Below are 21,450 nucleotides of genomic sequence, written 5' to 3'. Positions count from 1 at the left end.
TTGTTATCATTCTAACTGCAGCCTTTTGTTGGGTAATTAGTGGTCTGAGATGGTTACTTGTTGTTGAGCCCCATGCACAAATTCCATAGGTGAGATAGGGGTAAATAAGAGAGTGATATAGGGCCAGGAGGGCTGACTGTGGAGCATAGTACCGTATCTTCGATAGTATGCCTACAGTCTTGGAAATTTTCTTAGAAATTTGTTGTATATGTGTATGAAATTTGAGTCTATTATCAAGGTGGATTCCTAAGAATTTTCCCTCTGTTAGCTTTGTGATAGGTGATCCGTTTATCATTATGTTAAGAGGGACATCTGTAGCTCTGTTACCAAACTGAATGAAGTAGGTTTTGTCAATGTTTAGTGTAAGTTTGTTAGTCCTCATCCAGGTAGATATTTTCTGTAATTCTGTATTTACAGTATTGGCTAGCGTGACTGGGCTCGGGTGGGAGAAGACGTATGTAGTGTCATCTGCAAATAGTGTGGGTTTGAGTAATTGCGAAGCGTTTGGTAGGTCATTTATGTATAGGAGAAAGAGAAGAGGGCCAAGGACACTTCCCTGTGGGACACCAACTGTAATTGGTTGTGCAGAAGAGTTTGCCCCATTTGCATACACATATTGGCTTCTGTTGCTGAGGTATGACTTGAGGTAGTTGAGGGAGTGCCCTCTTATACCATAGTGTGACAATTTTACGTGGAGCAAGTCATGGTTAACTGTATCAAAAGCTTTACGTAAGTCAATGAAGATCCCCAGTGGGACTTCTTTTTTCTCTATTGCAGTGTATATATGTTCTAGCATGTGTATAATAGCATCATTAGTATTTTTATTTGGCCTGAATCCAAATTGGCAGGGGTTGAGTATGTTTTGGGAGATAAGGTAGGAGTAGATTCGTTTATGAATTAATTTTTCGAAGATTTTTGAGAGAGGGTGTAAGTTGGATATTGGCCTATAGTTATTCAACTCTGTTTGGTCTCCTCCTTTGTGGATCGGGGTGACCATTGCTATTTTGAGTACTGTGGGGAAGGTGGAGGATTCAATGGATTTGTTAAAGAGTGTTGCAATGATTGGTGATAGCACTTGTGACACTTTTTTGTATATAAAGGGTGGTAAGGTATTTAAATCTCCTGCCTTGTTTTTTAGCGTGTTGATAATAAGGGAGACTTCGTATGGGTTAGTCGGAGCTAGGAACAGTGTGTTCGGGTAGTTGCCAGTGAGGTAGTCATTTGGTGGGGTATCTGAGCTTGGGATTTTATTGGCAAGGTTTTGTCCTATAGTGGAGAAGAAGTCATTGAGTCTGTTTGCTGTTTCTGTTGGTGGGAGTTGGGGTTCATCTGATTTTGCTAATTTTATTTCGCTGTATTTCTGTATTTCTGTATTTCTGTATCCCTAAAATGGAATGTGTAATGGATACTCCGGGTGTTTGTCGACCCTGCAAGAAAGAGAAAGTAATTAAGACATTGTATAAATAAATGAAAAAAATCTTAAACCGTAGCACTAACTAGACAGTAATGTTCTAACTTGTACTGATCAGGTATTATCTACTTCATTATGATGGTTACAGGTGGTCGTCCAAGGTGGTCGTCCATCATATCAGAAAATATTTATATTCACTCTCCCTGTACCTCCTCATTATCTGTGAAACTCTGTTATTAATTAGTTTTTACAATTAATGGCAAAGACGTTATCTTTGTGTAACGAAGAATCAGGGTAATTGAAAACCTCATATATTTTCATTCTCTTTCATTGACATATTAGCATATACTAAACGTCAAAAAAGATTGTTTTTTTTTTTCACTCCAATATTATCAAAGAAATCAATTCAACCATACTGCCTAACCTATTTTGTTTATTTTTAAAGATATCAAAATTTACAACTTAAATAAAATTTCTGATAGTGACAGCTAATAAATATATCTACCAAGTGGCCAGTTAAATCCCTCACTTATATCATCTCCTCAAACATTAACTAACAATACATTAAGGCTTTCAATATCCGGCAAAACTCAGGACTTTAACATTTTTAATATTAGCCGAATTAATGTTAATGGCCCTACCCCGCCTTTCTTCCAATACAGATTTATACGCCTTCCAAGATTTTCTGTTTTGTTCCATCCTCTCTCTAAAAGTCCAAACCACCTCACAAACCTCTCTCTGCCCTCTGAATAATACTTTTAGAACCTCCTACACCTTATAATCTCCAAGCTATGGATTTTCTACATTATATTCACACCGCACATTGCCGTCAGGCATGACATCTCCACTGCCTCCAGCTTTCTCCTTGTTGCAACATTCACCACCGATGTTTCACACCCATATATGAGTGTTGGTACCATTATACTATCATGCATTCCCCTTTTTACTTCCTTGAATAATGTTCTTTGTCTCCACAGACTCCTCAGTGCACCACTCACCTTTTTCCTTTATCACATCTATGATTCACCTCGTCTTTCATAGACCCATCTGCTGACAGGTCCACTCCCAAATATCTGAATACAATTACTTACCCTCCATACTCTCTCCCTCCAAACTGATATCCAGTTTTTCATTACCTAAATCTTTTGTTATCCTCATCACCTTTCTCTTTCCTACATTCACTTTTAATTTCCTTCTTTTATATACCCTTCCAGACACACCCACCAACCTCTGCAACTTCTCTTCAGAATCTCCGAAAAGCACAGTGTCATCAGCAAAAAGCAGCTGTGAAAACTCACTTCGTGTTAGATTCTTTATCTCTTAATCCCACACCTCTTGCCAATACCCGATCATTCACTTCTCTTACAACCCCATCTATAAATATATTGAACAACCATGGTGACATTATACATCCCTGTCTAAGGCCTACTTTTACTGGGAAATAATCTCCCCCTCTCCTACATACCTGAGACTCACTATCCTCATAAAAACTCTTAACGGCATTCAGTAATCTACCACCTATTCCATACATTTGCAACATCTGCCACACTGCTTTCCTATCCATTCTATAATATGCCTTTTCCCAACTTACAAATGCAACGAAATCATATTTACTCTTATCTAAATATTGTTTACCTATATGTTTCACTGTAAACACTTGATCTACACACCCCCTACCCTTCCTAAAGCCTCCTTGTTCATCTGCTATCCTGCTCTCCGTCTTCCTCTTAAACCTTTCAATAATAATTCTACCATACACTTTACCAGGTATACTCAAAAGGCTCATTCCCCTATGATTTTTACTCCCTCCTTGTCCCCTTTGCCTTTATACAAAGGAACTATGCATGCTCTCTGCTAGTCCCTAGGTACCTTACCCTCTTCCATACACCTATATAATGCACATCACTTCTAAAATCGTCGAAATTTTATCACTTTTGACTATTATATTATAATTATGGGGAAGCACTAAACCGAAGGGGGTCATTGGAAGTGGAAGTGATCAAGTTTGATCTGTGGAAATGGAACACAGGTTCATTACCTTGGGACGAGAGTTGCCCCTCGAGGTTAAAATGGTAAGTGAAATTAAACTCTTAGGGAATAAACTATACTTTCTGAATATTTTTTTTAAATTATAATTACTATTTTATTTATCATCTCACTGCATTAATCGACTTTTCCAAAACCTTAAGAAACCAAATTAACAATACTTTACCCGGAAAATAAAAGGAAGTCAGACATCCTGCCATCACCACCTCGGTCAAGACCGTCCATCAACGTCATCTCTTCTTTACTCAGTTCAAACTCCAGAATCTATAAGGATATTTTTTTAATAAAAGAAAATCAGTTTCATATACATTGATTATACAACAAAACTCCCCAGATAGAGAGCCAAGGCCGGGTCACCACTATTTGGAAAAGACCCGGGACGGGAGAATACCGGCGAATAAAAAAAAAAAAAAAAAAACTTGTGTCTATTTTATGTCCAGCTAAAAGCTTAAATATCTTCATTGTTAAGATGTAACTAACATTAGTTAATCTCAATCTTGGTTACTACTGAATATTTTTCTTTATAAAATAAATAAAGTACTGAAGAAGATAAATAACCAGGAGAAAGTAACTAAGACCTCTGACAATGTTGTCTTACATCGTATATGTCCTTCATGAATTTGATGAATTTAAGCATAATTCAGAAATGAAAAAAAAACATTGGAAAGGTATTTGTCTGACAATAGAATTAAGAATGAGTGGAATAACAGAGCAAGTGTCACTATGGCTACTGCGATGTCTCTCAGTCTTTATTTTCTATTGCCACAAGTTCCACTTTAGTGCACCTTTTATCGTGTGTACCAAACTGTATTTTCATATATAAAGGCTTTCTTCTATGTACTTAAATTTTGGAGAAAAGTGTTCCTAGTGAGAGTGTTAATAGTTGGATTATTTCCATACATGTTTGTGAATTATCCTCCAGTAAATGAATATTAAGTTACATGCATATTATTTGATTCTAAGGTTAGGTTAGGTAAGGTTAGGTTAGGTTAGGTTAGGTTAGGTTAGGTTCGGTTAGGTTAGGTTAGGTTAGGTTAGGTTCGGCTAGGTTAGGTTAGGTTAGGTTAGGTTAGGTTAGGTTAGGTTAGGTTAGGTAAGGTTCGTCAGGAAACAGGACAAATGTTTCCTGACGCGGGTCTTAGTCAGATGATGACCCGCCTTTGGAGCTTTTGGTCATCTGACCGAGGCCTTCCGCTGGCTTACCGGTCCACCCCTTTAAAAATTACGGTCATTTATAACCATTGTTATTTTTTTGTTATTTGATTCCAAATAATTATTTTTGCATGTATCTACACTGAGCTGTAGGTACAATTAAGTGAAGATTTCTAATCTAATACTGACATATGTAAATTTAAAATTATTATCATTGATCATAAATGTTAATGTTTCTTGATAAGATTTCGTTCGGATTTTTAACCCCGGAGGGTTAGCCACCCAGGATAACCCAAGAAAGTCAGTGCGTCATCGAGGACTGTCTAACTTATTTCCATTGGGGTCCTTAATCTTGTCCCCCAGGATGCGACCCACACCAGTCGACTAACACCCAGGTACCTATTTGCTGCTAGGTGAACAGGACAACAGGTGTAAGGAAACGTGTCGAAATGTTTCCACCCGCCGGGAATCGAACCCGGACCCTCCGTGTGTGAAGCGGGAGCTTTAGCCACCAGGCCACCGGGCCACCGGGCCTGATCTTACAGAATGTGAGAAACACTGGGGAGTGATGGAAGGTTGAAACAAGAACGTAAGACAAGAACTGACTCGTATGTACAAGTAGAAGTACAAGGCAAGGGAGTTTATAATAGTTATTTTAATGTTCAGTACATGTGTAACACAAGGAATCTTTATTGATTAAACGTTTCGCCTGTACTGAAAGCCTGGTACTGCAAGCCAGGTACTGCAAGCCAGGTACTGCAAGCCTGGTACTGCAAGCCAGGTACTGCAAGCCTGGTACTGCAAGCCTGGTACTGCAAGCCTGGTACTGCAAGCCTGGTACTGCAAGCCTGGTACTGCAAGCCTGGTACTGCAAGCCTGGTACTGCAAGCCTGGTACTGCAAGCCTGGTACTGCAAGCCTGGTACTACAAGCCTGGTACTGCAAGCCTGGTACTGCAAGCCTGGTACTGCAAGCCTGGTACTGCAAGCCTGGTACTGCAAGCCTGGTACTGCAAGCCTGGTACTGCAAGCCTCGTACTGCAAGCCTGGTACTGCAAGCCTGGTACTGCAAGCCTCGTACTGCAAGCCTGGTACTGCAAGCCTGGTACTGCAAGCCTGGTACTGCAAGCCTGGTACTGCAAGCCTGGTACTACAAGCCTGGTACTGCAAGCCTCGTACTGCAAGCCTGGTACTGCAAGCCTCGTACTGCAAGCCTGGTACTGCAAGCCTGGTACTGCAAGCCTGGTACTGCAAGCCTGGTACTGCAAGCCTGGTACTGCAAGCCTGGTACTGCAAGCCTGGTACTGCAAGTTGATGAAGAAGACGAAGTAGATGAAGTTGACGAAGTAGATGAAGTTGACGAAGTAGATGAAGTTGACGAAGTAGATGAAGTTGACGAAGTAGATGAAGTTGACGAAGTAGATGAAGTTGACGAAGTAGATGAAGTTGACGAAGTAGATGAAGTTGACGAAGTAGATGAAGTTGACGAAGTAGATGAAGTTGACGAAGTAGATGAAGTTGACGAAGTAGATGAGGTTCACGAAACAGATGAAGTGGACGAAGGAGATGAAGTAGACAAAGTGGAGGTCAGTTTGATGTAAATATTTAATCATCCTTGGTACAACATGATCAGTCTTTTAAACATTCCATCAGACCTATACCACCTTCCCAAAGAAACCTTTACAAGACTCGAGAACGGATTCTGAACCATCATTCCGCCATTAATTTCCAGATCAATACTCCGCTGCCTCCTAAAACACCCTGTCTACCTCCACCTCCTGCTGGTCCTCACCATCACCTACTACTTTCCTGCCCTCGTCCATTGTCATCGACATCTGCTGCTGGTTAAACCCTGACACTCCTTCTGTAACTGATGACACTCCTCTCCTGAGTTATTTTTGCGCCAAGATGGATGACCTGATTACATCAGACTACTCCTTCACTTCGTCTCCACCGAAGTTGATCTCTCCGTCAGTGTAATTTATCAGTGTATTCGACCGTTTCGTCAAAAAAGATTCTTGGTGTTGCACATGACCCTTACTGTTCAATTTGTAGATATAATAAACTATTTGGGCTGTTTACGCCACTAGTCTTGAAATACCAGACGTTACTGTGAATTTCATATAACCTGTAGTTACCAGCGGTCGCAATATACACAACGAGAAGCAATTATTACTACAGAAAAAGCGTCCTTCCTCCAAAATTTGCACCAGTCAACTATAGTGATAATATAGCATTTATTGTGGTGGAGACGGAAAAAACAAAAATAGAAAAGCCAGATACAGCGATTGATAAACAAAGAGGTCCACTGTACGTCATTGTAGGAGCTGCCAGATATCACCGGCTCTTCAACACGCAAGTTATACTTTTGTATCAGTCAAATCACATATTACTCGGGTAGATAATTTCCAGTAGATCCTTCATGTGTTAGCTCAAATCACCGACCAGTATGTTTTAAATAAGTGACCCACTGATCAGAGCAGATCGACTGGTCCGAACCCTTGACTGGTCCGAACCCGGGACTGGTTTCAAACAGTTTCGTTGGACAATAAAGCAGACTGTAAACGGATGGGTTTGTAGGCGCCCTTATAAACACAAACATTAAAAATCAGGAACGTGACGGTAAGCTGTCCAATATACAAAAAGAGTTAGAAACAGAAATACAAATAGCTAGAGCTTCATTTAAGGTTATTAATATAATATTCAAGAGGTTGCTAGTAGAATTGCAGTAAATCAACCATTCACATCATTATGAAGCTGTGTGTAGTCTGTGGTCAGTCAAACAAACGGGCTTCCACATGGATAAATTGTCATTTTTGTGGAAATTGGTGTCACGCTCCTTGTGCAGATATCCCAGAACTAGCTACAAGCAGTATTAAAACAGAGAAGTGTTTTTGGGTATGCCCAAATGAGGAAAATCTGTGGACTAAAATCACAAGGGTATTAAAAGAGGACAACATCAAAGCTGCTTTCATAGAAAACCTGGAAGCTTTCTACAACAGATGGGAACATAAAAAGTCTGGGCTGAATGGTACTGCCCTTGATACTGGCCATGTAGTCACAAACTGTAAGGCTGGAGGTGATGTCCTGGTAGTCAGTAAATGTGGGGCTGATAGTGCTGTCCTGGGAGACAGTAATGGTGAAGCTGGAGGTGCTGTCCTGGGAGACAGAAATGGTGAAGCTGGAGATACTGTCCTGGGAGACAGTAATGGTGAAGCTGGAGATTTTGTCCAGGTAGTCGGGAATTATACGCAGGAAGGAATACATATAAATGACCTCATAGAAGACAGGAGCCATAGTAGGGAAACAAGTGTAGTCAAAGATAAGATAAAACCAATATTGCAAACAAGAAATACCGCAGGAAATAGCAAACAAGAGGACTCCAATAGCAATAGTGAGGATAAATTACCAAAAACAACTGGTGGGAGCTCCATTGTTGGTGCTAGGGAGGATAGGAATAAGACAGGGAAACATGCACCAACAGGGAATACAGTCACAGAAACCCAAGGCAAACGGAAACCAAGCCTGTGCACATACTATGCACTTGGTATCTGCTGGCATGGGAAATCTGGAAAAACAGATGGGACATGCAACTATGACCACCCTAGAAAATGTCATGTCCATATGACAACAGGAAAATGCAAACTCCCTTCCTGTAAGCTTTTTCACCCTGAAATGTGTACCTCTTCAGTACAGGAAAGACTGTGCTATAACTTAAATTGCCAGGCATACCATCTAAAGGGGACAAAAAGATACAAAACATCCAGGCCATGGGAAAACCTGGGTAGCCACAGACACTCAAGAGGGAGAGGTTTTTTAGTGCCAGGAAGGAAAAAAAACTGGCAGGAAATGGCAGAAATCGTACACCAAATCCAGTCATTCCTGGAGTGGAACCACAGTCGATGGCCTCCACTCCAAACCAACAGATACAGATACTAATGCCGGAAAAAAAATCCCCCCCCAGTACCAACAATACCACCAGTCCGATAACATTCTTCTTTGCAAATATACAGGGTCTAAAGCCAGCAACAAACAACAAAATACCTTTCATCCGTGGACTGCTTGCAGAGGCAAAGGCAATGTTCGCGGCTTTCACTGAGACCCACATAAAGGATCACTTGGACAACGAAATATGGATCCCAGGTTACAACCTATACAGATGTGACAGAGTGAACAGGCAAAAGGGGGGGGTTGGCCTGTACATTGCAGAGTCACTTGTTTGCACAGAACTGCTTAATGCCTCAAATGACGTAGTGGAAGTTTTAGCAGTAAAGGTCGAGAACCAAAACCTAGTCATTGTGGTAGTCTACAAGCCTCCGGATGCAACTTCCCAGCAATTCCAGGAACAGCTGTTAAAAATTGACCACTGTCTGGAAAATCTTCCAGCTCCTGCACCCAACATCTTGCTCCTGGGGGATTTCAACTTAAGGCACCTAAAATGGAGGAATATAGCAAATAATATTGTTGCAGAAATAACACCAGGAGGCAGCTCTGATGAAAACTCACACTCACACGAGCTTTTAAATCTCTGCACAAAATTCAATTTAAACCAGCAAATAATAGAGCCTACTAGACTGGAGAATACACTAGACCTCATATTCACTAACAATGATGATCTGATAAGAAATGTCACCATATCAAAAACAATATACTCAGATCACAACATAATTGAGGTTCAGACATGTATGCGTGGAGCCCCAGACCGACAAAATGAGACTAGTCACGAGGGAGCATTCACCAAATTCAACTTCAATAACAAAAACATAAAGTGGGACCAAGTAAACCAAGTCCTAACCGATATAAGCTGGGAAGATATACTAAGCAACACAGACCCAAACTTATGCCTAGAACAGATTAACTCGGTGGCACTCGATGTATGCACAAGGCTTATTCCTCTAAGAAAAAGGAGGAGTAGATGTAAAATAGAAAGAGACAGGCGCTCCCTTTACAGGCGACGGAAAAGAATAACAGAGCGGCTAAAAGAGGTCAATATATCTGAAATGCGCAGGGAGACACTGGTCAGAGAAATAGCAAGCATCGAACTTAAGCTAAAAGAATCCTTTAGGAGTCAGGAATCGCGGGAAGAACTAAAAGCCATAAATGAAATCGAAAGAAACCCAAAGTATTTCTTCTCCTATGCCAAATCAAAATCGAGAACAACGTCCAGTATTGGGCCCCTACTTAAACAAGATGGGTCCTACACAGATGACAGCAAGGAAATGAGTGAGCTACTCAAGTCCCAATATGACTCAGTTTTTAGCAAGCCGCTAACCAGACTGAGAGTCGAAGATCAAAATGAATTTTTTATGAGAGAGCCACAAAATTTGATTAACACAAGCCTATCCGATGTTATCCTGACGCCAAATGACTTCGAACAGGCGATAAATGACATGCCCATGCACTCTGCCCCAGGGCCAGACTCATGGAACTCTGTGTTCATCAAGAACTGCAAGAAGCCCCTATCACGAGCCTTTTCCATCCTATGGAGAGGGAGCATGGACACGGGGGTCGTCCCACAGTTACTAAAAACAACAGACATAGCCCCACTCCACAAAGGGGGCAGTAAAGCAACAGCAAAGAACTACAGACCAATAGCACTAACATCCCATATCATAAAAATCTTTGAAAGGGTCCTAAGAAGCAAGATCACCACGCATCTAGAAACCCATCAGTTACACAACCCAGGGCAACATGGGTTTAGAACAGGTCGCTCCTGTCTGTCTCAACTATTGGACCACTACGACAAGGTCCTAAATGCACTAGAAGACAAAAAGAATGCAGATGTAATATATACAGACTTTGCAAAAGCCTTCGACAAGTGTGACCATGGCGTAATAGCGCACAAAATGCGTGCTAAAGGAATAACAGGAAAAGTCGGTCGATGGATCTATAATTTCCTCACTAACAGAACACAGAGAGTAGTCGTCAACAGAGTAAAGTCCGAGGCAGCTACGGTGAAAAGCTCTGTTCCACAAGGCACAGTACTCGCTCCCATCTTGTTCCTCATCCTTATATCCGACATAGACAAGGATGTCAGCCACAGCACCGTGTCTTCCTTTGCAGATGACACCCGAATCTGCATGACAGTGTCTTCCATTGCAGACACTGCAAAGCTCCAGGCAGACATCAACCAAATCTTTCAGTGGGCTGCAGAAAACAATATGAAGTTCAACGATGAGAAATTTCAATTACTCAGATATGGTAAACATGAGGAAATTAAATCGTCATCAGAGTACAAAACAAATTCTGGCCACAAAATAGAGCGAAACACCAACGTCAAAGACCTGGGAGTGATCATGTCGGAGGATCTCACCTTCAAGGACCATAACATTGTATCAATCGCATCTGCTAGAAAAATGACAGGATGGATAATGAGAACCTTCAAAACTAGGGAGGCCAAGCCCATGATGACACTCTTCAGGTCACTTGTTCTATCTAGGCTGGAATATTGCTGCACACTAACAGCACCTTTCAAGGCAGGTGAAATTGCCGACCTAGAAAATGTACAGAGAACTTTCACGGCACGCATAACGGAGATAAAACACCTCAATTATTGGGAGCGCTTGAGGTTCCTAAACCTGTATTCCCTGGAACGCAGGAGGGAGAGATACATGATTATATACACCTGGAAAATCCTAGAGGGACTAGTACCGAACTTGCACACGAAAATCACTCATTACGAAAGCAAAAGACTTGGCAGACGATGCACCATCCCCCCAATGAAAAGCAGGGGTGTCACTAGCACGTTAAGAGACCATACAATAAGTGTCAGGGGCCCGAGACTGTTCAACTGCCTCCCAGCACACATAAGGGGGATTACCAACAGACCCCTGGCAGTCTTCAAGCTGGCACTGGACAAGCACCTAAAGTCAGTTCCGGATCAGCCGGGCTGTAGCTCGTATGTTGGTTTGCGTGCAGCCAGCAGCAACAGCCTGGTTGATCAGGCTGTGATCCACCAGGAGGCCTGGTCTCAGACCGGGCCGCGGGGGCGTTGACCCCCGGAACTCTCTCCAGGTAAACTCCAGGTAAGTCAAGCTTCACTCATATTATGCAGCTCAGTTTTGGTCCACTATACCACAAAACGGATATTATTGCTCTGGACAATATTCAGAGGATGACAAAATTAATCCAGTGTATAAGGAATCTCTCACATGAGGATGGATTGCGAGTCGAGAATCTTTACTTTCCTGAGAGACGAAGAATCACGGAACATATTAAGTGGAAGACAGGCAAAAACAAAGGCGAAATGGATATTTACATCACTCATAACACACGATTCTACTTTTGTGGGTGCTTGTGTGTGCGCGTGCGCGCATGTGTGTACTCACCTACTTGTAGCTGCAGGGGTCGAGACACAGATCCTGGCCCCGCCTCTTCACTGACCGCTACTAGGTCCTCTCTCTCCCTGCTATATGAGCTTTATCATACCTCGTCTTAAAACTATGTATGGTTCCTGCCTCCACTACATAACTTGCCAGACTGTTCCACTTCCTGACAACTCTATGACTAAAGAAATGCTTCCTAACATCTCATTGACTCATGTGAGTCTTCAACTTCCAATTGTGACCCCTTGTTTCTGTGTCCCATCTTTGGAACATCCTGTCTCTGTCCACCTTGTCTATTCCTTCCAGTATTTTATATGTCGTTATCATGTCTCGCCTTACCCTTCTGTACTCCAGTGTCGTCAGGCCGATTTCCCTTAACCTTTCTTCTTAGGTCATTCCCCTTAGTTCTGGAACTAGCCTTGTTGCAAACCTTTGCACTTTCTCTAATATCTTGACGTGTTTGACCAGGTGTGAGTTCCAAACTGGTGCTGCATACTCCAGTATGGGCCTGACGTACACGGTGTACATAGGTATCGGAACGCTGTTCTCAGGTTTGTCAGGCGCCCATATGCTGCAACAGTTATCTGGTTGATTGATGTGCGCTTCAGAAGATGTGCTCCGTATTATACTCGCCCCAAAATCTTTTTCCTTGAGTGAGGTTTGCAGTCTTTGGCCACCTAGCCCATTCTCTGTCTGCGGTCTTCTTTGCCCTTCCCCGATCTTCATGACTTTGCATTTGGCGGGGTTAAACTCGAGGAGCCAGTTCCTGGAGCATGCATTCAGCCTGTCCAGGTCTCTTTGTAGTCCTGCCTAATCTTCATCTGATTTAATTCTCCTCATTAACTTCACATCATCTGCAAACAGGGACACTCCTGAGTCTAACCCTTCTATTATGCCATTCAAATATACCAGAAATCGCACTGGTCCTAGGACTGACCCCTGTGGAACCCCGCTCGAAACATGCGCCCACTGTGATACCTCATCACGTACCGTGACTCGTTAATGCCTCTCTGTCAGGTATTCTCTGATCCATTGCAGTGCCCTTCCTGTTACATGTGCCTGATCCTCTAGCTTTGGCACTAATATTTTGTGAGGAACTGTGTTGAATGTCTTCTTGCAGTCCAAGAAAATGCAATCTACCCACCCATCTCTCTCTCTCGTGTTTTACTTCCATTTCCTTGTCATAAAACTCCAGTAGGTTTGTGACAAAGTATTTGCCTTCCATGAATCCATGCTGGTTGCCATTTATAAACTTGTTCCATTCTAGGTGCTCCACCACTCTCCTGATAATCTTCTCCATGACTTTGCATACTATACACGTCAGTGACACTGGTTTGTAGTTTCGTGCCTCGTTTCTGTCTACATTCTTAAAAATGGGGACTACATTTGCCCTCTTCCATACTTTAGGTAGTTGCCCAGTTTCAATGGATGTGTTGAAAATTGTGGGTAGTGGCACACACAGCATCGCAGCTCCTTCTCTAAGGACCTACGGGGAGATGTCCGGCCCCCCTGCCTTTAAGTGTGTGTGTGTGTGTGTGTGCGTGCTTGCACACACGTAGTAGTGATCAGTAATGAGGCGGGGACAGGAGCTGAGCCTCGATCCCTGCAACCACAATTAGGTGAGTACTCAATTAATATTTACACTAATAACTCATTACAGTTGCGACCGGGTGTAGACATGTGAATGGCTCAATACTTTGGAATTTGTTCATGATTATAATCATGTATAGACGTGTAGATGATTCATTACCTTTATAATCTGTCATGATTGTGACCAGATCTACCTGGAGTTCATTACCTTTGTAACTTGTTCATCTATCAAAACTTTGTGACCCAGTCCCAGGACCCATTATATACCTTTGCAATCTTTTGACTACCACCCACGGGATGGGTATGGGGTGCATAATGGAAATATTAAACTCTAAACTCATCGGTTATCAGCAACATCGTCAAGGTGTACCGTTTGCGCATTCACCCACTTCGTGTGACCATCTCGGACACTACGAAAAATACTCTTACAGGTGAAACTGTCCAACCTTCTCACTACTAAAGACTTTCGTCATCATCTGCTTTAATGATAACGATGCAGACAAGATCATTACCATCTCGGCTATGAACATTTTCAAGGACTGTAACTTTCAAGTGGCTACTTCCCCAGTGATGACGGCTAAGAAATCGGTGTTCTTGAAAAAAAGCTTCATTGTGACGCCAGTCAACAGGCGACGAGAAAGAACACGAAAATCACTCACTACGAAAGCAAAAGACTTGGCAGACGATGCACCATCCTCCCAATGAAAAGCAGGGGTGTCACTAGCACGTTAAGAGACCATACAATAAGTGTCAGGGGCCCGAGACTGTTCAACTGCCTCCCAGCATACATAAGGGGGATTACCAACAGACCCCTGGCAGTCTTCAAGCTGGCACTGGACAAGCACCTAAAGTCAGTTCCTGATCAGCTGGGCTGTGGCTCGTACGTTGGTTTGCGTGCAGCCAGCAGCAACAGCCTGGTTGATCAGGCTCTGATCCACCAGGAGGCCTGGTCACAGACCGGGCCGCGGGGGCGTTGACCCCCGGAACTCTCTCCAGGTAAACTCCAGGAGGAAAATGACTGGACAACCGTCGACTTCACAGTAATTCCTACTGCCAACTCTATAATCAGAGTCACATTTAATGAGATTCCCATGACATCTCTGATACTCACTGAAGGTTTATGTATCTCATATTTCCACGTTAATTCCCGAACACAGAACCAGAGCGATTCTACCACGTCACTCTTTGTTGGAACTGCTATGCATAACCCACCTCGCCAAGACTTCCTATGGAGGAAAAGAAGTACTGGTTCAGCTGCGGCACAGACACATTCATAAAGACTGCACCTCTCAACCAAAATGTTACAACTGCACGTGTGATCATCACTCTCTTGCAGCCAGGTGCTTTTTCAGGAAGGAAATCGTCCAAAAGAAAAGCTTCGAGACCCAGACTTGGGGTGCAATCACTAGACTTTAAGTCAACACTCAGAATACTTTCCAAGTTACCCAACATCTTATTTCTGCTGTAAAATATTATGTCAACACTCGCAGAAGACGCTCCACCCAACATCATGTACTGCATGACGTAGGTTCACATAAAAAACACCGCCTCCCTTAGAACTTTCAACTCCACATTAAATGAACTCTTCCTCCTCAACAGCCTTCTCAGTTTCGATTTTCCTAACACTGCACCATCACTAGAAATAGTGAAAAATCTTCTCAAAAGGAGGAATCACCATTCCATCAGATCCTTCAACCACAGCCGCCCAATCTACTCTTGATGTACCAGCTTCCCAAGCCACACCACCTGCCCAGACCACCTCTACACCCACTGAAACTCTACCAGAAGATCAAGACTGTCACACCTCTGAAGAAGAAATTGAAGTCGACCACCATACCACCCCTCTCCCGGCCTCAACTGGTAAAACTTACGATTCTTCTCTACACCTTCGAAGAAGAACGCCATGTTTGCTGCCAAAGAACTCAACTCTCCATTCTGCAGTGGAACTGTCAAATACACCTATTTTGTCCCATATACCGTAAAGTCTCACTATGCCAAGTCCAAGATTTTGCGAAACAGTTCATCAAAGACTTCGACAGCAATACACAACTCACGTATTTAACCAAAGATATGTTTCCAGATGTTAAGAATAGGTCATTCCAAATAAGACAATAAACATAACTCCTGAAGTTATGCGCCTAACAGCTGTTCCCAGTCTGACTGCTGCCACTTTTCCCCATCAAGCCTTCTGCTGCTTGGTTAAGCTTTGACTATGTGTTAGGTAAGACACATATGCAACAGTTAGGTATTTTATACCATTTTAATGTTCAAGCTTTGACTATGTTTACACGACTGAAGGCATGCAGTCGTTATCATGAGTCGTTATCAGAGTTAGTCGTTATCATGAACAAAGTACTGAGAATATCGAATTAAGAAAGAACTCGAAATAATGAATTTAAATTCGGTAAATTTAGATTTAAAAAGTACTTCAGAAAGTACTGGTTCTCATACAGAGTTGTCGTTGAATGGAGGAGCTAAGTAGGATCATAGACTCTAAAACATTATGGAACTTTAAAAATAGTTTAGACAACATACGAATGAGAATGGTACTGAAGCTGACAATAAAAGTACATTATAGAATAGGTTGGACAAATACGTGGGTGGAAATGGTAGAATTTGAGAGTCCTGCCTAGGATGAGCCAGTAGGCCTGTTGCAGTGTTCCTTCATTCTTATGTTCTAATGGTCTTTTACCTTAAAATTCTGTACGACATGCTCTGGTTTAGTTGCCTTGGGAATAACAATTAACCCGTGCTGAACCAAGTGGCGGAGAAGAACTTGCGCAGTAGTTTTATTGTTATCCTTTGCAATTTTCTTCACAACTGTATGTTCCAGAAGAGGTGGATAGTCAGTCGTTCTGAAAGTTAGTTTATAACAAGTGTTAAAAAATAAGTACTGTATTTTATGCCTCAACTATAATTGATAAAAAAAGTCAGATGTATTCTCGCATGTTCCATCTAATTTAAGCACCCACTCAATTTCATTGCATAAATTATTCATTGTTACAAACTACCTACCATTCAAAAATATTCTTAAAAGAATATATATATATATATATATATATATATATATATATATATATATATATATATATATATATATATATATATATATATATATATATATATATATATATATATATATATATATATATATATATATATATATATATATATATATATATATATATATATATATATATATATATATATATATATATATATATATATATATATATATATATATATATATATATATATATATATATATATATATATATATATATATATATATATATATATATATATATATATATATATATATGTATATGCAAGACAAGCCATGTGGGTTGGAAATCCTTAGCTCAAGTATTTTCACACTTCTCAGTGCGTCATCAGGAGCTATGCAATTTTGCAAGAGAGCAACTAAAGCAGGGAGAGAGTTCTCAGAGTAGCATAGTGCGGATGTGTCACCGACCACAGTTACTCTTAGAATGGTCGGTGCCAACCCCACCCTACCACCTTCCCCCTACTCCCCATGTAGGGTAGGAGGGCTTCTGAGATGTCAAGTATTTATTTATTTATTTATTTATTTATTTATTTATTTATTTGAAAATGATACAGGGAAGTACAAGGAATTCAATTTTTAAAGTGCAGCATGCCAAAGTCCCTTGTATGCAGAGCATTATGGACAGCTTAAAATTAACTTAAGATTAACTAAGCAATGATATATTCAGTGGTACAAAAATTATTGTAAAGAGATAACAATTTAGTACAAATGAGTATTACAAAGACAGGTCATATGGTCATTTACTGTGTTGCTGTGTAATCAGTAGAATGGAGTATTCTGTTAGGTAATGTAATTAAAAAATGACAAAGTTTTATTGACTCACAGGTTAGACATTTATGAGATACAATAATGAGAAACATTTATGAGATACAATTTATGAGATACAATTATTCAGTATTTATTTAGTTGTGGGTGAGTAAGTGATTTTTGAGAAGAGACTTGAATTTATAAACAGACAGTGTTTCTTTTATATTCACAGGTAATGAATTCCAGATTTTAGGGCCTTTTATGTGCATTGAGTTTTTACATAGTGTGAGATGGACACGAGGAACATCAAAGAGTGATCTGTGTCTTGTGTTATGGTCATGTGTTCTGTTGAGGTTGGTAAGATGTTTGAGGGGAGGGTTTATGTCAGAGTTAAGTGTTCTATGTATGTAATAGGTGCAGTAATAAGTATGGATGTTTTGTATGGTGAGTAGGTTTAGAGTTTTGAATATTGGTGGAGTGTGCTGTCTGTAGTGGGAATTTGTTATCATTCTGACTGCAGCCTTTTGTTGGGTAATTAGTGGTCTGAGATGGTTTATTGTTGTTGAGCCCCATGCACAAATTCCATAGGTGAGATAGAGGTAGATAAGTGAGTGATATAGGGCCAGAAGAGCTGACTGTGGAACATAGTACCGTATCTTCGATAGTATGCCTACGGTCTTGGAATTTTTTTTGGAAATTTGTTGTATATGTGTTTGAAATTTGAGTCTATTATCAAGGTGGATTCCTAAGAACTTTCCCTCTGTGAGTTTTGTGATAGGTGATCCGTTTATCATTATGTTAAGAGACACATCTGTAGCTTTGTTACCAAACTGAATGAAGCAGGTTTTGTCAATGTTTAGAGTAAGTTTGTTGGTCCTTATCCAGGTTCATATTTTCTGTAATTCCGTATTTACAGTATTGACTAGCATGACTGGGCTCGGGTGAGAGAAGACGTATGTAGTGTCATCTGCAAATAGTGTGGGTTTGAGTAGTTGCGATGCATTTGGTAGGTCATTTATGTATATGAGAAAGAGAAAAGGGCCTAGGACTCTACTAAATAATATTCAAGCTTGTATAACCCATAATTTGAGTTATATACTGGGTTCCTCTCATGTTTCAAGAGGGAAGATTCAATTGTTTCTTTCCATGACAGAACTGTTTGGTACTATAACCTGGACAGAATCCCATTCCAGTAAGGTGTTAGTAGAAATTAGAAATTTAGATCAAAGAAATATTATCGGAAAGGCGTAGAAGACTCCCAAGTCAGGCATATTAACCGACAATGAGAAGAATAGTAGACAATATTTACGAAGAGATACTTCTGAGTACCTCGACAGAACATTCCAGTACTCTAGATCATTTAAACATATAAAGAGCACATTCTATTCCTTTTTTTTATTATTTAAAAGGGTTACACAGAATAATAGCAAGCCATGTGTATAGTATCCAACGAGAAACAGATTTTCTCAAATCACATGACCTGGTATAAATGACTAGAAAAAGCTTGGGGCTGGCTGTTATGTCTTATAATCTCATACTTGACATCTCAGAAGCCCTCCTACCCCATATGGGTGATGGTGGTAGGGTGGGGTTGGCATCGGCCATTGTAAAGGTAACTGTGGTCGGTGACACATCCGCACTATGCTACTCTGAGAACTCTCTCCCTGCTTTAATTGCTCTCTTGCAAAATTGCATAGCTCCTGATGACGCACTGAGAAGTGTGAAAGTATTTGAGCTAAGGATTTCCACCCCCAACCCGTGGCTTGTCTTCCATGCTTAAGATCGCCCAGCTGCGACTGTTTTCAATATATATATATATATATATATATATATATATATATATATATATATATATATATATATATATATATATATATATATATATATATATATATATATATATATATGTGTGTGTATATATATGTGTGTGTATATATATGTATATATATATGTATATATATATATATATATATATATATATATATATATATATATATATATATATAAACACACACACACACACACACACACACACACGCTGCACTTACCCCAGTTTTTTGTAGGGAGCTCCTAGAGGTGCAAAAGCACAAACAGGAATTCCAAACTTCTGACATACACCTCTCAGATTTTTCTGCATATGATATGCATGAACCTCCACTTGTAAATTAGCTGGCTGGATCCGTGCCACTGATGGGATTGAGAACAACACATTCAGAAAAATTATCAGGTATCTCTTGAGGTTAATATTAATTTGGCCTATAAAGTTAAATTAAATAATGATATTTTTAGATAATAAAATAATGAAAACTGAATATCATATTTAAATCAAACTTTTCTTTTTAACACATCAACTGTTTCTGATGATGGTACTGTTGCTCAAGGAAGCACAATCATCTCCAGAAAACAAATCCGCCAAAATAGTTACCCTGAATCCATTCCTAAATATAACACTATATAAAAAAATTCACTTTTGTCATGTTCCTGTGAAATAAGCGTCATTTCATAATTCTTTATAACTAAACAAAATTTAAAAAAAAACACAATTATGTTCCCAGAACTTTGTTTTTGTGGTCAGGACACTTCTGGAACACTTTCAAGTAAGACTGATGTAAAACTATTGTTTTAGGGGTTTTCTTGGCAAATATAAAAACAGGGACTCAGAAATCAGCATTCAGTTCAGCTCTGGCTGCCTGAGAAGACATCAGAAGTGAAATGGCATCAAGAGGATACATTCTGCTACATATATGGTCAATTCATTAGGACAAGAGCAAAGAAGTTCTCTGTAACAACATCTAAAACAATGTGTGAAGCTTACAAATCATATTTTGTCATGTCAGTTGTGGACCAAGACAAGACCTGGGCGCCTCATGTTGCTTGTCAACATTGTAAGAAAACATTGGAAGCTAAGAAAGTCATTAGTTATATGAAGGGTACAGTCTTGAATAGGAACATTTTTTAAATGAAATGTAACAGAAACTACTTCTTTTTTTCTTTTACAGGATGATATAGAGGAGAAAAAAGAGTCATGAAGTTTGGTGTTCCTATAATATGACATGAACCCACTGATCACTCAACCAACTGCTGCTTCTGTCTGGTAGTGGATCCTTCCAAACACCGAACTGGGAAAAATGCACCTGCTGTTTCTTATCCAGACCTTCCCTCTTCTATTGCACCAGTACCACAGTGTTGATCTTCCTGTACCTACACCTCCGAAGTCAACCGTCAGAAGAAGAAAGCAGCAAATCAGAAAATGAAGAGCTCAGTGAACAAGACTATGATCTCACAGATGCAGCTGTTGGGAGGAATCCTTACTACCCGAACCTACCAGACCTCAGTGACCTTGTCAGAGATCTTGGTTTGACAAAGACAAATGCTGAGCTTTTGATGTTAAGGCTCATAGGGGACTTGGTGGATGAAAGTGTGCAAGTGACAAGCTAAAGAAAACGTCACCAATATTTCTCAACCTTCTTCACTAATGAAGACAGGTTGTGCTACTGTAATGATGTATCAGGCCTATTTAATGCAATTGGAATTGCATGCAATCCAGATGAGTGGAGACTCTTCATTGACAGCTCCTCCAGAAGCCTAAAAACTGTACTTCTATACAATGGGAACAAGTATCCATCTCTTCCCTTGGCTCATTCAGTGCATCTTAAGGACTACAACAGTGTCCACCGATCATTAGGTCGACTGATTACATCGACTCAAGGTTGAGTGACTGGTTACCTCAAACTCCTCCTGTTCTTCACCATTCTCCTTTGTATGGGCTGATGAAGCCACTGTGTGGCGGAATGTTTCCTCAGTAAAGACACTCAAGTGTTGCACATGTTTGTTCTCTGAACCATTTATCTACATTACTGGAACTCTTCTCTTCTAATTATGTCAAGTGCAGCCAGTGATTCAGCTTGAATCTTCTGCACGTCGTTGAAACGCTTCACCCCCCCCCCCCCATGGCTGGTATTTATATTTTTGGGAAGAGAAAGAAGCCATAAGGGGCTAGATCCGATGAGTATGACGGGTGGTGGACGATCGCTATGTTGTATTTTAATTGTCGGTGTCTGTTTTTTTTAAGTTCATTGATGACCAGACTTTTCAATGGCTTGCTGAAACAATT

At 40.5% G+C, this 21,450-nt stretch overlaps 1 protein-coding gene across 1 annotated transcript in view; it reads right to left on the bottom strand.

Moving 5' to 3' along the window:
- Positions 1 to 255: 255 nt before the first annotated feature.
- Positions 256 to 21,450, bottom strand: part of LOC128687301 (aldo-keto reductase family 1 member B1) — a 61,984-nt gene continuing 40,789 nt past the window's right edge. The window contains exons 6-9 of the mRNA XM_070098337.1: positions 19,385 to 19,523; positions 16,215 to 16,377; positions 3,624 to 3,721; positions 256 to 1,427 (exon numbers count right to left, since the gene is read on the bottom strand). Coding sequence (XP_069954438.1) covers positions 1,385 to 1,427; positions 3,624 to 3,721; positions 16,215 to 16,377; positions 19,385 to 19,523 — 443 coding nt within the window. The 3' untranslated portion in view covers positions 256 to 1,384. The remainder of the gene's footprint in view (positions 1,428 to 3,623; positions 3,722 to 16,214; positions 16,378 to 19,384; positions 19,524 to 21,450) is intronic.

This window comes from Cherax quadricarinatus, chromosome 62 (genome assembly GCF_038502225.1).
Source record: "Cherax quadricarinatus isolate ZL_2023a chromosome 62, ASM3850222v1, whole genome shotgun sequence".
Taxonomy (NCBI): Eukaryota; Metazoa; Arthropoda; class Malacostraca; order Decapoda; family Parastacidae; genus Cherax; species Cherax quadricarinatus.
The sequence above is the reverse complement of the archived record's forward strand: the minus strand, read 5'-3'. Positions and strand labels throughout refer to the sequence as shown.